The 19,160-nt window shown below is 50.8% G+C and overlaps 1 protein-coding gene across 5 annotated transcripts in view; it reads left to right on the top strand.

The window, feature by feature from the left end:
• PHF12 (PHD finger protein 12) overlaps positions 1 to 18,856 on the top strand; it is a 39,493-nt gene extending 20,637 nt beyond the window's left edge. For all 5 annotated transcript variants that reach the window (XM_061390567.1, XM_061390569.1, XM_061390570.1 and 2 more), the window contains 13 exons: positions 386 to 458; positions 3,039 to 3,432; positions 4,870 to 4,990; positions 6,196 to 6,328; positions 8,254 to 8,418; positions 10,951 to 11,109; positions 11,733 to 12,528; positions 13,718 to 13,843; positions 14,676 to 14,819; positions 15,652 to 15,750; positions 16,436 to 16,518; positions 17,081 to 17,219; positions 17,585 to 18,856. In XM_061390567.1, the coding sequence (XP_061246551.1) occupies positions 386 to 458; positions 3,039 to 3,432; positions 4,870 to 4,990; positions 6,196 to 6,328; positions 8,254 to 8,418; positions 10,951 to 11,109; positions 11,733 to 12,528; positions 13,718 to 13,843; positions 14,676 to 14,819; positions 15,652 to 15,750; positions 16,436 to 16,518; positions 17,081 to 17,219; positions 17,585 to 17,919 (2,767 nt within the window). In that variant the 3' untranslated portion in view covers positions 17,920 to 18,856. The remainder of the gene's footprint in view (positions 1 to 385; positions 459 to 3,038; positions 3,433 to 4,869; positions 4,991 to 6,195; positions 6,329 to 8,253; positions 8,419 to 10,950; positions 11,110 to 11,732; positions 12,529 to 13,717; positions 13,844 to 14,675; positions 14,820 to 15,651; positions 15,751 to 16,435; positions 16,519 to 17,080; positions 17,220 to 17,584) is intronic.
• The last annotated feature ends 304 nt before the right edge of the window (positions 18,857 to 19,160 follow it).

The raw sequence follows: 19,160 nt of genomic DNA, 5'->3' as shown, positions 1-19,160 counted from the left end.
GTTCGTAGCTCTGGGTTTGGCATCTCTTTCTAAGATGTGGGAAGGGACGCTCACTCCTTCAGTTCAGTTGCTCAGTCGTGTCCGACTCTTTGTGACCCTATGAATCGCAGCACGCCAGGCCTCCCTGTCCATCGCCAACTCCCAGAGTTCACTCAGACTCACGTCCATCGAGTCAGTGATGCCATCCAGCCATCTCATCCTCTGTCGTCCCCGCTCACTCCTTAGGTTACTGTAAATGGGGCCAAGTAAACATTTTGAAGGATAAGAGATGTATAACTGCAGAATACAAGTTGAGCACCATGCGGCTTTGCGTCAGACCTAGTTAGGCTTGTCGCCGCTGCAGTGGTGGGTTAGTCACTTAGTCTTGCCCTTGTCTTTCCCGCAGCAACCCTCCACTGAGTGAAGAGATGTTGCCTCCTGGGGAGTGGATGTGTCACCGGTGCACTGTTCGCCGAAAGGTAAGAATGCTGCTTTCGGAAGGCTTTGCTCCAAATGCCAGATCTAGACCACTGATAATGAGAGCTAAGGCGGCCTGGTCCTGAAGGCATTTTTGTCCCTTCTTCTTATCTCTTCCACCCCTGAATCACCCTCACACGCCCCATGATACTGTTTAAAATCCGGTAAGGCCTAAAATCCAAACATGGGCTGCTGAAATGGGCTGAAGAGCTGTGTTAATTTACTGAGACATGTTCATTCACTAGTGACAGGAGTGGTCTGATCTCCTTGTAGACCTCTTGATAACTGGCCTGAACATAGTGGCAGCTGTATCCATGGCGAAAGGGGCTGAAGAAGGCTGGCCCTGCAGCTTGATAGAAAAAGGATTCCCCTCACCTCGAGGCAAATAAGTCACTGGTCTCCAGAGGCTTGGCCAGGTGTGGGGGGTGGAGAACATTTTGACCCACTTGGACCCCAGGTTGTCCAACCTCTCTTCAGCTTCCCTTCCCTCAGCTTTGATAATTCAGTACTGGCTTTGAGAACATAATTTTCTATGTTGAGAACTTCTGTGGGGTTCAAAAGCTAAATGCTCCCTTATCAGAAAAGGAAGTAAGTGTGCTTCCACCCAGATAGCGAGACCCAATCCTCAAATTACAGGCTGTGGATTAGAATTTGTGTGTGGATTGTAAACCATTCCCTGCCCTACCCCCGCACTAATCACACACCAAGCAACTGTCCTTTGTTGTGACATCACATCTTTTCCTGGCCCCTCAACATGATGTCACAATGAATGATGACTTCCTTTGTTGCAGAAACAGGATGAGATGATTCAGAGATTGTGGTTTATGTGTGTAACAGTTTTTAACCTTTAAGAAGAAAGTTAACAATTAGGCGGACACTTTTTCAATGTGTGCATAGAGTTCCTATTAAAAAGTAAGCCAAGGCCAAGTCAGCCACCCTACCAGAGCAGTGGTTTGATTTCTCTTGATGTCCACAAAGCAGGTGTCTTCCAGCTTGTCCTGTTCCCAGGATCTCTGCCTGTGTGTCCCCAGCTAGATTAGAGTGGGGCTAGTTAGAAACATCTGTTAGCCAAGAGGCCATTCAGAAACTTGCCACTCAAAGAAATTGAACTGGACAGGGTTGGGAACTACTGTGGCAGAAGAGACAAAGCCAGGAAAAGGGGGTGAAGAAGAGGAGCTAACATTGTTTGGGCGCTCATCATAGCTGGCTGTTCTACACGTGTTTCATTAATCCATACAGCCCATAGGAGTGCAGGTGCTATTGTCTCCATTTTTAGAAGGAAGAAACTGAGGTTCACAAGTGTAGAACTTAACCAAGTATTCAAAAGGATTGACTGAACCAAGTTTTGAACCCAAAACTTTCTGACTCCAAACTCTATTACTTCTTCAACAATTTAAACAGAACCACTTGTGGGGGATTATACTATAGTATACCTTTTTCTGCATAGTGTGGTTTTCCCAAAATGCCACTCCCTGCTCTCAAGTGGACCTCTGTGTCTGCCCACGCCATGTCTGCCTTTTGCACCACCACCACCTCTCTGGCCCTCTGGCCTCCCTTAGTTACAGTGAAGGGGGTTGAAATGGCCTCCTGGGGACCTCACCGACCTCTCATGTTCAGGTCCCACTGAACTAGGAGGTCCCACTCCTAGTGGAGGCTAGATCTTCCCCCCATCTCAGAGCCATCCCTTTCATGTATCCAGAGCTCTTTGTCACAACCAAATCCCTGAGAGGAGGAGGAGAAAGGTTTTACACATAGAGGAATTCCTGCCCTCCAGCCAGAATCACCTAAGGTCATAAGGAATCAGTGGCAGAACTGGGACAAGATCCCAGGTCTCCTGGCTGGACCCCAGTGCTAAACCTTCACTCTGCTTGGACCCTTGGAGGAAAATGTATTGGCAGTCATTCAGTCCTACTCTGTGCACTTAGTCTTTTCCCTATCCCCACCTTTCCATTCAAAAAGTGTCACTTTCAGAGTTCTGGTTAAACTGGAGACATGAAGCCACCATTCTTGGACACCATGACTGCTGGGTCACTGCTCCACACACCACCCTTCCACCTTGTAGTGTGGTTGCCTTGCAAGCCAGCACCCAACATCCCTGGATAGGGAGCTCGGCTTGCCTGTTTTACTTTTTATCTCTGCTTTTACAGACTTTTCTTTATTTTGAGCAAAGTTCTTAACAACCCTTCAGGACACTCCCAAGGCAAACTGCAGTGTTCTCTGTCCTGGACTCCCTGAGTTGTTCTCACTGTCCTCACTTAGTCTAAGTTTATTCTCACTGCTTTAACTTTTTAATCCCTTTACCCCCACCTTGTGTGGAGACACTGTGTATCATGTGATATGTGGTTTGTTTCTAACTTTGGTACTTTATGATTCCCTGCCCCAGTGGTTTTGCCAGCTGTAGTTTAGTTCAGCCATAGTTTGGTCAACTTTCACAGACCAGTGTTCCAAGTCCGCAGGTGGGTGAGTCTGTAATATTAAGAGACCCTCACGGTTGTGGTGAGCGGTCTTGCGGGACTCGTAGCATCCATCGCTTTCTGTTTTGTGATACTCTATGTGATGGGCCCGCCTGTTCACTTGCACAGAAACGAGAGCAGAAGAAGGAGCTGGGCCATGTCAATGGACTGGTGGACAAATCTGGCAAACGGACTACATCCCCCAGCAGTGACACTGACTTGTTGGACAGATCAGCTAGCAAAACTGAACTCAAGGCCATTGCCCATGCCCGGATCCTGGAAAGGAGAGCCAGCCGACCTGGCACGCCCACATCCAACGCCAGCACGGAGACCCCCACCTCTGAGCAGAATGACGTCGACGAGGACATCATTGATGTGGACGAGGAGCCAGTGGCCGCAGAGCCAGACTACGTGCAGCCCCAGCTGAGGCGGCCCTTTGAGCTGCTGATTGCTGCCGCCATGGAGCGGAACCCCACCCAGTTCCAGCTGCCCAATGAGCTGACGTGCACCACTGCACTGCCAGGTCAGCCAGACCGCCATATCCCCCCAGCCCGGCTTCCACAAGGCTGCCGTCCACCCAGGAGGCTGTGCAGCCTGGGGGTCGCTGTCCGTGCAGCCACTGTCTCAAGTTCCTGTTTTGGTTTGTGGAAGGATCTTTGAAGGCTCATATGCTTACTCAGTTTTCTAAATTCCACCCTTCCCAGTATCACTTTAAAGCAGGGAGGTGGGGGCGGGGGGCGGTGTGGAAAACATACACATAGTTCAAAACTCAAAAAATGTAAGAATTTCAATAAAACATTTCCCACCTGTCCCTGTCTGCCGTTGCCCAGTTTCCACCTTCCTTCCCCTCATAGATAACCACTCTTTGGTTCTTATGTATCTCTTAGAAGCCAATACAGATATGTTTATCATTTTCCCCTTAAATAGCATGCTTACATACATCTTTCCATATTAATGTTGACATTCCTCAGTTTTCTTAATGGTTGCATAATAACACATTATATAAACTAATTTCTTATTAATGGATATCCTGGTTGTTCCTAATCTTTCGTTCAGTTCAGTTCAGTCGCTCAGTTGTGTCCAACTCTTTGTGACCCCATGAATCGTAGCACGCCAGGCCTCCCTGTCCATCACCAACTCCCGGAGTTCACTCAGACTCACGTCCATCAAGTCAGTGATGCCATCCAGCCATCTCATCCTCTGTCGTCCCCTTCTCCTCCTGCCCCCAATCCTTCCCAGCATCAGATTCACAACAAATGGTGTTTCAACAAATAATTTTGTAAATATATCACTGTATACAAGTGAGTGTATGGAGGATAAATTACTAATATTAGAATTACTGAGTCAAAACTATGCAACTATGTACTTACAGTCTTGATGGATATTATAAATTGTCCTCCATTCCCTTTTTAAAAAAAAATTTTTTTTTAATTAAGTCATGACTTCTCTTGGATACCAAAAAGCATCTAAATCTTATTTTCTTCTTCCCATAGAAAGTGAGATCGGCAGGCATAGGAAACCTGCTGGTCAGTAGGGTGCATACAGAATCGTAGCATTTCCGCTTTCTGTTAAAATGAAGTAAAATTACAGTCTTTTCCTCAGGCACCTCCGCAGAATTTGTTGACCATTTGACCTGGGTCTTTGTGTTTCTTAACTTGCCAGGATCTAACCTAGGCTGCTGACCACTTGATGTTTGCAAAACACTGAGGATGTATTTCTGTCACACAACAAGGAACTCGTGATTATGGTTCTGACTTACGTCTCCCTTCTCCTCCTTTTTCATTCTTTTTCTCACTGGGAACCAGCCCGGGATAGGGAGGGCTCTCAGAAAGAGATCTGTGTCCAGGCCATGGCACATGGTTTTACTGAGATCCGTTCCTCTGACTTAGTCTTGTTTCCATACCCCAGACTAGGAACTCTGCCTCCAGAGAACGTTTAGCACCACCAATTTCTCTTCCAGGTTCCAGCAAGAGGAGAAGAAAGGAGGAAACCACAGGGAAAAACGTTAAGAAAACACAGCACGAGTTAGATCACAATGGTCTTGTTCCCTTACCGGTCAAAGTCTGCTTCACGTGTAACAGGTATTTTTCTTCCCTAGCAGAGGGCTCTCCCTCATATTCAGCAAGTGTTTTTTCTCTCATTTATCACCTCTTCCAAACCACGTATGTTAAATAGAGGTAACCCATAATCTGATGGTATGAGTACAAAGAGACTGAGTGACTAATTGGCCAGAGCCTGGACTGTTCTAGGAAAGAAATCCTTGAACAGTCACGGTGCAGAAGTACCGTAAACCATGTTGATAGAGGCTTAAGCAAGAGGAGTTGGACTTAAAATGAAGCTTTGGGATATTTAGACTAACTAGCAGGAAGAACTCTGGCAGCCAAGACACACATCCCTGAGAAAGGCTAATAATTTTTGAAGCACTAAAGATGAATTTTAAAGTAGTACAAGTATCCATCCTAGCTGGCATGCCTCAGACTGGATGACTTCCAAAAGCCTCTAGGCTGCCCCAGTTGTAGCTTCCCCGGGACACTGGTTTCCTTCAAATAAGATCTCCGCAGTGACAGGAACCAGCTGCCTCAGTTACTGAAGCTGGACTTGGGTGTGTGAGAAAGGCAGGATAGCAAGAGAAAATAGCTCTCAATGAGAAATGTTCCACAGCTAAAGCTATAGGGAACAAGACAGGAGCCAGACCCACACTGCGGCTCCGCTGCAGCTTCAGGACTTCTGAAGTATCAGGACTGCTGGGGTATTGTAGGTACAAATCATAACTGGTGTTTGCTTACATGCCCTCCCTCGAACTGCGCTTACATGAGTACATAGCAAAAGCATTTTCCCAGCACAGTGCTCTCTGGTTGTCAGTTTTGCTGAGTGCTTAATGTGGCAGAGAAATCTTTTCCTCTTGTAGTGTGAGACTCTGGAAAAGTTGCTAGTGATTTTTTTTTCCAACTGAGGTAATTGCTTTCTGTTACGGAGTAGAAAGATCAGAGCGGGTTGGCGGTCTTCCTCAGTAGGTACTGAGCGTTGATCATTTCTGCTCCGACAGCCACTTTAGCTCTACTCCAAATGAGCATTCACTTCTCTGCATTCGTCTTAGAAGAGTGATGAGAAGCCCAGTGGTGGCCCCCAGCTTCATCCATCTTCCTAATAGTGAATGGAACTGAAGTACTGGGGAGGAGAGTGTGGAAGAACACGGCTAGGATTAAGGAAGGGAAGCCGTCCCACAGGGCAGAGTTCGTGTGAATTCTCTAACCTTGCCTATTAATGGCCCACCTCTGTCTTGCAGGAGTTGTCGAGTGGCCCCTCTCATCCAGTGTGACTATTGCCCCCTCCTGTTCCACATGGACTGCCTCGAGCCCCCGCTCACTGCCATGCCCCTGGGCAGGTGGATGTGTCCGAATCACATCGAACATGTGGTGGTAAGCATGGCGGTGTCCGTCGGTCCTGTGTGGGCACAGCCAGGGCGTGGACCCATTCAGTGGGAAGCATAGTACTGTCAGCCTTGTACCAGAGTTCACTCCAGTCTCTGAGACGCTGGTTCCTGCAGACCATCCTACCCACTTCTCATTGCTGTGACCTGCCTGCCTCGGCCGTGCGTTTTGCCTTTTCCCACAGTGCCTTGTTTCGGTTGCACAGGCAGACTTAGGCCACTAGCTCTTGATTGTTCGTGAATAATTTCCTCTGTGATGAGTTAAGCAATTGGTGCTACAGCCCTCAAAAGGGAGTAGTTAGATCCAGCCTTATGCAAATCAATGCTCTTCCATATTTTCTTTTTCTTAATTTATTTTTAATTGGAAGATAATCGCTTTACAATGTTGTGATGGTTTCTGCTGTACAACAACGTGAATCAGCCACAAGTCTCCCATATTTTCTTGTTTCTTGTTTTTAGAGGGAACAAACTAAGAAAGTTCTAAAATATTTATTCTCATAGCACTGGCAGGTAACTTCCCAGTAACTCTGGAGAATTGAAGAATTGACCCAGATAACTAACGGTATTCCAGACAGTCATTTATTGAGCACCTAACGTGTCCTACACACCACACGACGAGGCCCTTGCCCTTCTCTTCCTTTGTCAAAGCTGTGGAATGAATGAATGGTATGAGGTGCTGTTATCTTATCTCCCAGGAGACCTGGTTACATTTTCCAGACTGCTTCCCGGGGCCAGACTAGAACTGTAATTTCCTATCTCCCCTAGAGGGTTAGGACATCTCCTAGTCAGCATGGTCCCTCAGAAGGTTGAATGAGAGAGGGCCTCAGGCGGAGCAGCTCCCTCATAAGAGCAGCCTCTCCAGGTTCAAAGGGTAATTGCATAAGGCATCACCATATCAAATGGTGATAACCATGGAATGACTGCTGGCCTTCTGCACGACCAGTGCTCTCCGCTCTGCACCAGCGCTCTCCGCTCTGCGCTGAGAGGAACTTCAGTTACAGACTTGCTCATAAGGGAGAAAGGGCGTGCTTGGCCCTCTTCACTTCACTCATGCACCTCAGAAGGGTTATGCAGGAGGAAGCCTCTCTCCAAGGCTCAGTGTGAGTGTCTCGTTTTGCCTCCTGCTGAACCAGAAGAGAAACAACCATGAGCAGACTACCCAAATGTGAATCTGTAAGAGCAGCCTTTCAGCAGATGAGGAGTTATTAATTAGGTGATTGTTTATTAGCCACATAGGGGGTTTTCCTAATTTACTAATTAGGAAGCTGCCACATAGATCTTTTCTTTTAATTAAAGTATAGGGGACCAGACATAGAAAAGGAAAAGAGGCATAGTTGCTCCATGCCTTCTGGAGGCTACTGCACACTTTTTTTCTTCCCTCCCTTTGGCCTCTTGAGAGCAGGCCAAGGCTTTCTGCCTGTTGTAGAACAAGGCTCTGGTACCCAGGTGGGTTCACGAATGCTCCCTGGTGCCATAGAGGAGGAATAGGGCAGGATTCTGGTGTTGGTCTCACCTGTCAGCCAAGCTCCCACACGGAAAACAGTCCTGCTTCTGGTGGGAGAGAGGCCCTTGCTAGGAAAGGAGTCTGGCGCTCTCTAGGGCCAAGGCCTGCATCTGCTCTGAAACCTGTACACTGGGAAGAGGACTGTCAGAGGCTGAGTTTGGAAGGGCCCTTCCTGGCTGACTCCCCGTGTCTTGTCCCCTTCGGGCCTCTCTAGGGAGTAGGAACTAGACTGGGCAGGGCCGAGGGAGCATCTCACCCACATCTCCTGGCCCTCTGACAGGAGTGTTGACATACCAGCTCCTGACAAAAGGAGCCTACTGGGCCGAGGGCTCCTTTTTTTTAACATAGAGATAGTTGGGAGGGTGATGCAGCTGAGCTTCACAGCAGGAATGTGTCTGCTCCGTCCCCAGCTGAACCAGAAGAACATGACGCTGAGCAATCGGTGCCAGGTGTTTGACCGCTTCCAGGACACCATTTCACAGCACGTCGTCAAAGTGGACTTCCTGAACCGAATCCACAAGAAGCACCCTCCCAACCGCCGCATGCTCCAGTCGGTCAAAAGAAGAAGCTTGAAGGTGAGTCACAACCCGGCGCAGGCAGGATGGTGGTCTCTGCCTGCCTTCCTGGGTGGACAGGGTCGGGGTCCCCATTGCAGAGGGGAAGACTGAAGCTCAATGGCAAGTGACAAATGCCACCATCAATTTATGGTGGTCAGGAAACCCACAGGGGGGCCTTGAGACTCAGCCAGGTTTCTAGTTGTCTTGAGGATCAGCACTCTTCAGCCCCTCCTACCAAACTTTTGGTGTGCTCTGCTGTTACCATCCCCCCTCCTGGCACTCATTCTGTTTCTGTTAGGTGGCCCCTTTTTCAGAGCTATCTGGTGAGGGGAAGTGTTTAAGGGGGTGATTAAGCAGAAGCCCTTACAAAAAGTGAGGCACAATCCATTTTGGGGGGCTGCTGTTAATCTATCATCAATGCTCAAAAAAATTGTGGCTTTGGAATAATCAACATCTGTATGTGTCTGACAGCTGCTAACGTATGTCCACAGAGATGGACAGGAGTATTTCCTTTTTTGAAAAGCATTTGGTAGTCCTGAGGCTGTCTCTCCTAAACCGATCAGTCTCATTCATTTAACTTAGAGAACATCACACTATATACCCGTGTATATATTTTTCTCTTTTGAAATAATCCTGCAGTCCCCTGTACCAAGGGAAATCAGCAGTTCTCAGATGTGGCCACTTGGTGGCAGCCACACTTAAAATTATCACTCCCACCACTTGTCACTTCCATTGGGTGTCAGCGCTAGCAAGATGTTGACTGTCGAAAATTGTGTAACAAACTCTTAACTGTAAACACTTATGCTTTGATGGGAACACCAGTTTTCCAAAATTAAATAAAGGTATTTGCAGTCAGGGGTACAGTGTGTTTACACATTGAAGATGGCACACATCAGACCTTACTTAGACATCTAAGAGTAAGTCTGGGCTGTGTGATTGACCGTGTGGATCTGAAAGAAAGCCTGGCTGCTGAAGTGAACAGGCCAGGGGGCCTTGATAGAATCCTGATGCCCCTTCCCCTTTGGAAATGTGTCCCTATTCTTGAGGAGAATCCAAGGGTATGAGTCGCCTGAAAAGCATTTTGTTCTTAGTGTGAGAGGGAAATGAGGCCTGCTGCACCAGAGGACAGTGGCAGAGAACTGCTCCAGCTCTGTTCTTGAACTTTGCCTTCATCCTTGACATACAGCCGTGCAGGCAAAATCAGCTGAGACCTTCATATCTTTGTTGCGGGGTCCCTTTTTCTCAGGGGCAACCTTGGTCTAGCTACTGCCCCATTCCTGGATGCCCTCAGACAAGCCCACAGCACTGGCCACCACTGTTAACGCGCCAGCGCTCAGTTCCGTGTTCCGTGCCTTTCTCATCACTAGATTCACATCTGCCTGCCCATTCCGCAGGCACCTTCCTCTCGATCTGCCCAAGACCAAGAGTCTTTTGCCTCCAAATGTGCTCTTCCTCTTCTTATATTTCCTGGTTCAGTGAATGACTGAAATCTCTACCCAGTCCCTCAAACCAGAATTCAGCTCTTCTTCTCTTAATCTCCATAAGGACTTGGTCACCAAATCTGTTAGTTCTCACACATTTTCCAAGTCCACCTCCCCCACCTGTAGTTCCCCCTTCATCTGCCTGGAAGCTCCTCCTCAGCTTCAAGTCTCAACTGATAATACTGCCCTCCCATGAAATCCTCCCTAGTCCTGAGCTCCTGGCCCCCAGACGAAAGTAAGCACACTCTTTTTTTGTTGTTGTTGCAGCTCCTTAGACATTCTCTCTTCTAGGACCCGTTACATTATATTGTAATGTTTCTGGGCTCATCTCCCACTAGACTGAGCTCCTTGAGGGGCAAGGCTTAGATTTTGTTCATTTCTGGATCTCTAGGACTTGACGTAGTGCACAGACTCAGGAGATACTCAATAAATGTTGGCTGAATGTATGAATGACTCTTGGCTCGTGTGACTCTTTCATTCACACGTGTTGTGATTCAGAGTGTGTTGTCCATCTTTTTGCAGCAGAGAGGCCTTTAATTGTCTCGTGAGTCATGAGTGAATGGATGAAGACATCTGACATTGATTGAGTGCTTATCACCAGACAGGCCTCACACTGAGCATTTCCGCAGTGAAGATGGCCTTATTTAACTTTTTGTTTCTCAGATACTGCTCACTCACCTCCCAGGCTAGGTGCTGATCAGTAAGAGCCTAGAGTACCACTCTAAAGCCCTGTCCAGTGTCTCTCTTACCCTTTTTAGGCCAAAACAGAAGGCAGCATACAAGAAGGCCTGGTTTCTGCAGGTCTTGGACCTTGATGAAGAAGAGTAGGAGACATGGCTGCTTTTTCTAGTTCTGTGCCTGCTCAGGCTCGCGCGTGTGTGTGTGTGTCAGAGTCACAGAGACGGAGATGCAGAGCAGCAGCCACCCACTGTGCGTCCTTGTCCGGATCCCAGAGTGGACGGTCTCCCCTCAGGCATCGGCACCACAGACAGACGCGCGGCCAGGGCAGAGCCCCCAGGTGTGTGGGCACTGTCACCCTCTCCTTGCTCCCTCTCTCTGTCCTGAACAGGTTCCCGATGCCATCAAATCTCAGTACCAGTTCCCACCCCCTCTCATTGCACCCGCGGCCATTCGGGACGGGGAGCTGATCTGCAATGGGATCCCTGAGGAATCACAGACGCACCTTGTGAACTCTGAGCACTTAGCCACCCAGGCAGAGCAGCAAGAGGTGAGTGAAGGCAGGCTGGGATTCCACACCCCATCTTCCTTCCACCTCGCCGCGGCTGTCGCTGGAAGTCACTCTCATCCCCATCTTCTGCCCCCCCACCCTCCCCCACCCTGAGCCCCTACCCCAACTGCCACCGCCCTGCCCCCTGAGTTGACCGTTCCAGAGAGACCCTCTGGCTCAGATCCTGAGGCAAGTAAGAGAACTACAGAGTCATCTGGTCTGCTTCTCTCCACCAGTCCCCAGGGTGCTGCGAGACGGGCACGTCCGTCTTGCAGAAAGACATGAGTAGACCTAGAGAAGTTAGGTGGCATTGCTGGACACACAGCAGGAGCTTGGGTCCTTGCTGGAGATTGGTGACGAGGTGAGCCTTAGGGGCAGAGTCAGAACGGGAACCCCCAACCCTGCTGACCAGGGTGTTGCCTGCCGAGTGTGTACCGACAAGCCTTGCTTGGGAATGGAGATGGAATCCTCTCAGGAGTCAAGCACACCCTCTCTGGGCATTCGCGATGGGACCTCGGAAACAGTGCTTGTCGGCTCTGCTGTAGCCCTGGCCGCTGTGGCAGGAAGGACCAGCGCCTCCCAGGCCTCTCACCCTCCTCTCCTCTCCTCTCCTTCCGTTGCAGTGGCTCTGTAGTGTTGTTGCGCTCCAGTGCAGCATATTGAAACATTTATCTGCTAAGCAGATGCCTTCGCATTGGGACTCTGAACAGACAGAGAAGGCTGATATTAAGCCTGTTATTGTGACTGACAGCTCAATCACCACCTCCCTGCAAACAGCTGACAAGGCACCTCCACCTTCCCACTACCCCTTGTCCTGCCCCTCAGGGCTTAGCACCCAGAATTCCCTGAGCTGCTCTCCACCCCACCAACCCCCCACCCTAGAGGACATCAGCTGCAGCTCTTGTGCGGAAAAATCCAAGAAAGCCCCCTGTGGGACTGCCAACGGGCCGGTGAACACAGAGGTGAAAGCCAATGGCCCACACCTCTACAGCAGCCCCACTGATTCCACGGACCCCCGGCGACTTCCAGGCGCCAACACCCCCCTACCCGGCCTCTCACACCGGCAAGGCTGGCCCCGGCCCCTCACGCCACCAGCGGCTGGGGGGCTTCAGAACCACACCGTCGGCATCATTGTGAAGACAGAGAATGCCACTGGCCCCAGCTCTTGCCCCCAGAGGAGTGTGGGTCTTGTCCCAAGCCTACCCCCTTCCGTTCCCAGCTCTTGTGCCAGCATCGAGAACACCAGCACTTTGCAAAGAAAGACTGTCCAATCCCAGATAGGACCTCCGTTGACAGATTCAAGGCCACTGGGCTCACCCCCAAATGCCACCCGGGTGCTCACTCCCCCCCAAGCAGCAGGTGATGGTATCTTGGCCACAGGAGCCAATCAACGATTCTGCTCACCAGCGCCGTCGTCAGGTGAGTGCGGCTCAGCCTTTCATGCTCTTCCTGGCAAATAACTCTTAAGGTTCAAGCAACACTTGTATCCCTGTAAACGTTCCAGAGGACTTTGATCTCCGTATTAACTGTCCTTCCCCCCGTTTCTATGATAAAAGAGAAAGTGCCTGTTAACTTGTCCCTAATTTAAAGGCGGGACCTTTAGGCTCTGAAAGTGATTTCCTTAAGGTAACCTACTGAGTCAGTCAGTGCAGGGGTAGAAGTGGAGCCTGGGTCTCTTGACTCTCCCCTCCCACGCTCTCCAGGCTTTTTGTCCCATCACTTTAGAGGAGAGCAGCTGGCTCCCGGAAGCTGCCGTGGTCAGCCTGAGGGTTACGGCCTCTGTGTTTGATGATCCACTCCATTCCAGATTCTCAGAGACAGCTCGTTTGAAGGAATTGCTGTGTCAGGGAAGGCAGGGCCGCAAAACAGCACTGCCCTCCAGAGTAGGCAGAGTTGGGTGCCCGCAGAGGTTGCTGTGGCCCGAACGCTTGCACTCGGGCCACATTCTACAAGGCAGTCCCATAATGCGACCTGGGCCGGGTGTAGACCCGCTCTTTCAGCTGTCCCCCGTCAGCATTCAGGACCTCAAGGTTGCTGACCCCAGCATCTGAACCAGGTTTCAGATGCTGCTGGAACCCCCTGTGGTCTCTCCTGTCTGAACTGAACTGGCCTCCTAGTCAGCTGGGAGTCTCGGTGACCAGGTGACTGTGACTTCTCTGCATGGGGGCCCCTGGTCCCAGGATGGCCCCTACTCTCAGGCTCTCATCCTGTTTATCTCTGAATACCAGCCTGGCTACCTTTGGCACCTGTGAGTCCACTTTAGGACGCAGGAGCTGCAGGGGCAGGCATCACCTACTTGAGTGAGCAGAGGCAGCCGGGAGGTATTCATGGCCCAGAGGACGAAGCTGTCCCACCACGTCCCCCTGAGCTGTAGATGTCACTCGTTCTCGTGCTCTGGGGACTCCCGCGTGCCCGGGTGTGTTGTCGTTCCACCTGCCCTTCCTCACCACACGTTTTTAGCTCTAGGAGTTCCAGAGCCTATGGGGTGAGGATCAAGAAGGGAACATCACCTTGGGCCCGAAATCCAGGCCTGTCTCTGCAGTGGGGGATTGGACCGGTGGGTTTCCCTCAGGCAACGTAAGTAACAGTCTTCCTGCTCCGTCCCCAGATGGCAAGGTCAGCCCCGGCACGTTATCCATAGGAAGCGCTTTAACCGTACCCTCTTTCCCAGCCAACTCTACTGCCATGGTGGACCTCACCAACTCACTTCGAGCATTCATGGATGTCAATGGAGGTGAGTGAGTGAGTCGCTGCGCCTGTGCAGCGTTCAGCTCATTGCAAAGGGGCAGAAGGGGCCCTGATCCTAGGGGGCAGGGAGGTGGGAGGACTGTAGGAAAGAAAGCCCCTTCTCCCAATTCTGCTGTATAAGATTGAAGGCAGGAGGAGAAGGGGACGACAGAGGATGAGATGGTGAGATGGCATCACCGACTCAATGGACATGAGTTTGGGTAAACTCCAGGAGTTGGTGATGGACAGGGAGGCCTGGCGTGCTGCGGTTCATGGGGTTGCAAAGAGTCGGACACGACTGAGCGACTGAATTGAACTGATACACATAACAAAGACAAAGGGAGCGCAGAGCCAAGCTAAACCAGCGAGAAGAGAAGAAAGTCACTTTAGGCAGATCACCTGGACTTGAATAAAACCAGGAGCTCCCAAAGGAGGGACCTCGTCTGTGAGAAACCCCCAAAGTCAGGAAGAACTGGAGCAGTCCTTGATCTCTGTGAGCAGGGAGGTTAGAAAGTCCACGCCTCAATACCAGACATCGGGGCTTCCTCTCACCCCAGGTAGGCGAGTGGTGTCTTGCTCCACTTTCTTGGATCGCTGTACCTAACGTTAAGCTGCCCCACTGCAGGGGGCATCTGCCCAGGCTGCCTGCAGCCTCGTTGCAGAAGAGCCAGTGAGATGCTTGGCTCCAGGCCCTGGTACCACTTTGTACTCTGAGTTGTTTGAGAAAAATCACTTGGCTGAATTTTAGGAATGCTGAAATATTGGCTCTGTGACCCTCACCTATTGCCGCATTTCATTTCCTCCTCAGCTGCTTTTTAATCTTTCTCTTTGGTTAATAGAAATCGAGATAAATATGCTGGACGAGAAGCTGATCAAGTTTCTGGCCTTGCAGAGAATACATCAGCTTTTCCCCTCCCGGGTCCAAGCTTCACCGGGCGGTGTCGGGGCACATCCGCTGGCTTCTGGAGGGCACCACATGGAAGGTGCGCATGTCCACGCCACCCCTCTAGGTCCACCTCTGCATGTGCACAGCCATCTCCCCCCACGGAGAATCTCCATCCTCCATGCAAGCCTCTACTGGGCTTAATGAAACACCACAGTTTCTTTTCTCAAAAGCAGAAAGGAGATGGCAACCACCACTTTCAGATCAGGCTCGGGAGAGTGCTTGCTGTAACTCATCCCTGTGAGACAGAAAGCAGCTAGGGGTGCCTTTGGGTATATGTGATGTGCTTTCTGCTCATTTGCTTCTCAGTATTTGAGCTGGAAGGATTTTCCAAAAGGCTAACTCTGCTTAGGACAGACCTTTGAGCGTTAGCCAGTAAAAGCCTTGCTGCTTAGAAGTGGGATCCTCAGACCATGAGCATCAATATCACCTAAGAGCTTGTTAGCAGAGCTTGGCCCCACCTCAGACCTATGGAATCAGAATCTGCATTTTAACAAGATCCCTGGGTGATTCATATTCAAAATTAGAGGAACATTGGTTTGTGCCTTCTGGGTTTTTTGCACAGTCTCCTTTATAATATCAGTTGGTATATCCCTGATAAACCAACCAGCAGCCCTTGTGCTTCAAGTACTATCATCCTTGAATTATATGGTCCTCTTCAGAGATGGTCCTTTTTACTCCCCCGTGGGGGAAACGCTGTTAAGTGGGGGGAGAGAGCTACACCCTGCAGCAGCTTTGTGTCAGGTGTGAGTTTGGAAGGATGACTCATCCAATGGGGTTATTTTCTCCATGACCAAATGTCCAGCTTCTCTTGTGTGTTTGGGCCCCAGGTTCTGTTCCTGAACAGTCACATCCCTATGTTTGCCTTGCAGTGCAGAGAAGGGAAGTACAGGCCCGAGCTGTGTTCTACCCCCTCTTAGGGTTGGGAGGCGCTGTGAACATGTGCTATCGAACCCTCTACATCGGGACAGGTAAGCCAGGTGGGAGGGGCGTTGAATCTCTCCAGCCCTGAAGAGGAACACCCTGACCCATGGAGGCTAGAAAGGGAGGGACGCCCTCTCCAGGTTTAACCCAGCAGATGTCTGGACAGGAGGGACTTTAGGGACTGTCGGCTGCCATCTTCCCGCTTCAGGCCTTGTGCCCCATGTGGCATCAGACTGCCCGGAAGTCAGCCCTGACTGCTGCTCAGTGAGCATTCAACAGCACAGGAAAGACCTGAGCAGAGGGCACGTGCTGTGTCCCTGGCGACCTTTGAAGAAGTGGTGGGGCTGACACGCGTGTAACCCACACTGGGCCCTGCGTCTTGCCAGAGGGACAGGCAGGCCCTTAGCCTGGAAGGGTCCCTTTCTCTCAGATGATGCTGTTTCTGGGCCATGCACCCCATGTTGTGCTCGCATGGAGATCACTCCCTGCACCCCTCTGGGCAGCATCCCATGTTCTGAAGCACATGAGCTGGCAGGGACGTCTGTTCTTTTACAGGGGATTGGAAAAGAGAGCAGTTTTTGTTCGAAAATACAAGGAGAGGGCCCTGAGCTTACCTGTCCCTTGAGTTCCCACCCAGAAGCTAACTCCCACCCTGCTCAGCTCCCCCGCGCATCCACCTCACAGTCTGTTCTTTGCTTTCCTTTCCTCTGCTCTGCCCTCCGCCCCTCGCAGGAGCTGACATGGACGTGTGCCTTACAAACTATGGTCACTGTAACTACGTGTCCGGGAAACACGCCTGCATATTCTACGATGAGGTGAGGGTGCCAGAGAGCTCTGCCAACCTGAGGCCTCTCCCAGCACTGGGGTTTTGTTCAGTGCCCTGGGTGAGGGGAATGGGATGGGGTCCTCTCCTTCTCTTGCCTCCCTGGCATTCCCGGAAGAGAAGAGCCTCAGGGTGAAGGGCATCCGTCCTGGGGAGTAGGGCCCCTATTTCTCCTGAGGTGGGTCAGCAGGCCCAGGGAGGGACGAGGCACCCTAAGTGGGGCGGGGCGGCGCGGGGGGGCCAACATAGAAGGAACCAAGCCCTCCAGGCGTGTCCCTGTGGGTTTCATCATCGTCGTCATCACGTGCCAGTGAAGGTCATTTCACCAGGAGCCCGTGCTAAGGAGGCAGTGTAATGGGAGGGTAGGAAAGAAAGCTTTCTTGAGGACATGAGTCTTGAGCCCATTGGAAGGGGCAGGGCAGCGGGGCGTGACGGGGAAGGAAGGAGGGAGCTCCCCGGTAGAGCAGCACAGCCTTCTCCATGTGTCCTCTCTCCCCTTAGCCCCAGGCCCCACGCAGCAGACCACACATCTTATCTTCCCTCCTCCTCCTCAGAATACCAAACATTATGAGCTGTTAAACTACAGTGAGCACGGGACAACGGTGGACAATGTGCTGTATTCATGTGACTTCTCTGAGAAGACCCCGCCAACCCCCCCAAGCAGTATTGTTGCCAAAGTGCAGAGTGTCATCAGTAAGTTGGAGCAGAGGCCTGTGGCCACGGAGCCTGCCCTTTTTGGACACTTGGTCTGACGCCTCAGAGTGGCTGTGGCTCACTGCCATGACCTGCTGTTGCTCGCCTTCCCGGTCCCGTTGGCCAGGTTCTCCTTGCTCATGGGCCCCGGAAAGGCCACAGAGAAGCACGTGCTGTGCACTCCCATGGGTATACACACCTACCTTGGGAGCCTCAGACTCCACCCCTCCTTTCTGAGCGTCCCTCACCCCAAGTCATGCAGCATTTTAGAGTGGGGAGGTGCAGGGGCCCCACCCTGGCCAGCGGCCCAGGTGGGGCTTGGCTGCTCACTGTTCCTCTCTTGTGACCTTCCCCTTCTCTCCCAGGGCGCCGCCGGCACCAGAAACAGGATGAAGAGCCAAGTGAAGAGGCAGCCATGATGAGTTCCCAGGCCCAGGGGCCACAGCGGAGACCCTGCAACTGCAAAGCCAGCAGCTCGAGCTTGATTGGGGGCAGTGGGGCCGGCTGGGAGGGCACGGCCTTGCTGCACCACGGCAGCTACATCAAGCTGGGGTGCCTGCAGTTTGTCTTCAGCATCACTGAGTTTGCGACCAAACAGCCCAAAGGCGAGGCCGGCCTGCTGCAGGATGGGGTCTTGGCCGAGAAGCTCTCTCTCAAGCCCCACCAGGGCCCTGTGCTGCGCTCCAACTCCGTTCCCTAGGACTGGCGGCTACCCCGTCACCCGCCCGTCCACCCCACCCAAGACTCCTGCAATGCAAAAATGTACACAAACCAAGCCCGGGTTTTTTTTCTATACTCCACCGGAAACCCTTCGACTACAATCTTTGCATGAAATGAAGAAACCTTTTGACTGTTTTTTAAAAATCCTTTTTCTTTTCTCAAGTTCTAGGGGGCATTTGCACATATATTTGTACTCAACATTTCATGGGAAAGCGGCAGACCGAGCTGAGGAACAGCGTGGGCAGGGAGGGGAAGGCCGATGGTCTGGACACCTCCGACACAAAACCGTTCCCCACCCACCTCCTGCTCCCTCCCCCTCGCCCGCCGTTGTAAAATAATCAGAAACTTGTTCTATTTTGTGGCAGTGACAATAGTTTTATATTAAAAGAAAAAAATACAGTTTTCATACAGCAAAATCTATACAATATCATTGTTTTATTTAATATAAAGATCGTACCCACCCTCCTTCCATGGTTCCCACCCTCCAGGTTATTTTCCCTTTCTGCAGCGGTTGCACTACAGGTAGCTACTGTGTATTATGGACAAATGAGAAATGAATTCTTTTTCTGGCTGTCCATCTTATTTTATTTCAAATAAGGAAAAGTGTATTTGGATTTTGTGTAAATACATCTAGTGATGACATTTTTTCAATGTTTTTAAAAACTGTGTACAGTACTACATGTGGTAGAGCGTTTTCTTCAAATTGTCTATTGTAGCAAAAACGTTTTTGTCGTAAACCTGTTTTGTCTCCTTTTTTTGTTCTCTTGCCACTTCTCTCCTCTTCCTCCCACCCCTGGCTCCCTCCTCTCCCCCCTCCCCCACAACTAGTACCGATGTACATAGTAATTGTAATGTTTTAGACTTTACAGAAACTTTCCTGTATTCTGTATATAAAAAAACAAAAATACTTCAAATTATGTTTTCTGCCTGTCTGTCCTACCTGTCATCACCCTTAAGAGGGAACCGTCCTGAGGCCCTGGTCCCACAGCCCCACTGAACAAGTCTCATTCCCAGATCCTCAGTCCCCAGGGAAGTCAGGAAGAGGGCAGGTGTTGGAGAAAAGTGTGCCCAGGGTGGGAAGGCCAAATGGAAGGGGAGGGGTTCCGCTGCAATGGCGGGTTGTTGTATGGCTTTGTGGGTGACTTGAGGGAATTCAGAGGGCTTGAGCATTTGATGTGATCAGATTCTACAAGAATCCCAAGAGTACTACTGATCCCTGGT

This window comes from Bos javanicus, chromosome 19 (genome assembly GCF_032452875.1).
Source record: "Bos javanicus breed banteng chromosome 19, ARS-OSU_banteng_1.0, whole genome shotgun sequence".
Taxonomy (NCBI): Eukaryota; Metazoa; Chordata; class Mammalia; order Artiodactyla; family Bovidae; genus Bos; species Bos javanicus.
The sequence above is the reverse complement of the archived record's forward strand: the minus strand, read 5'-3'. Positions and strand labels throughout refer to the sequence as shown.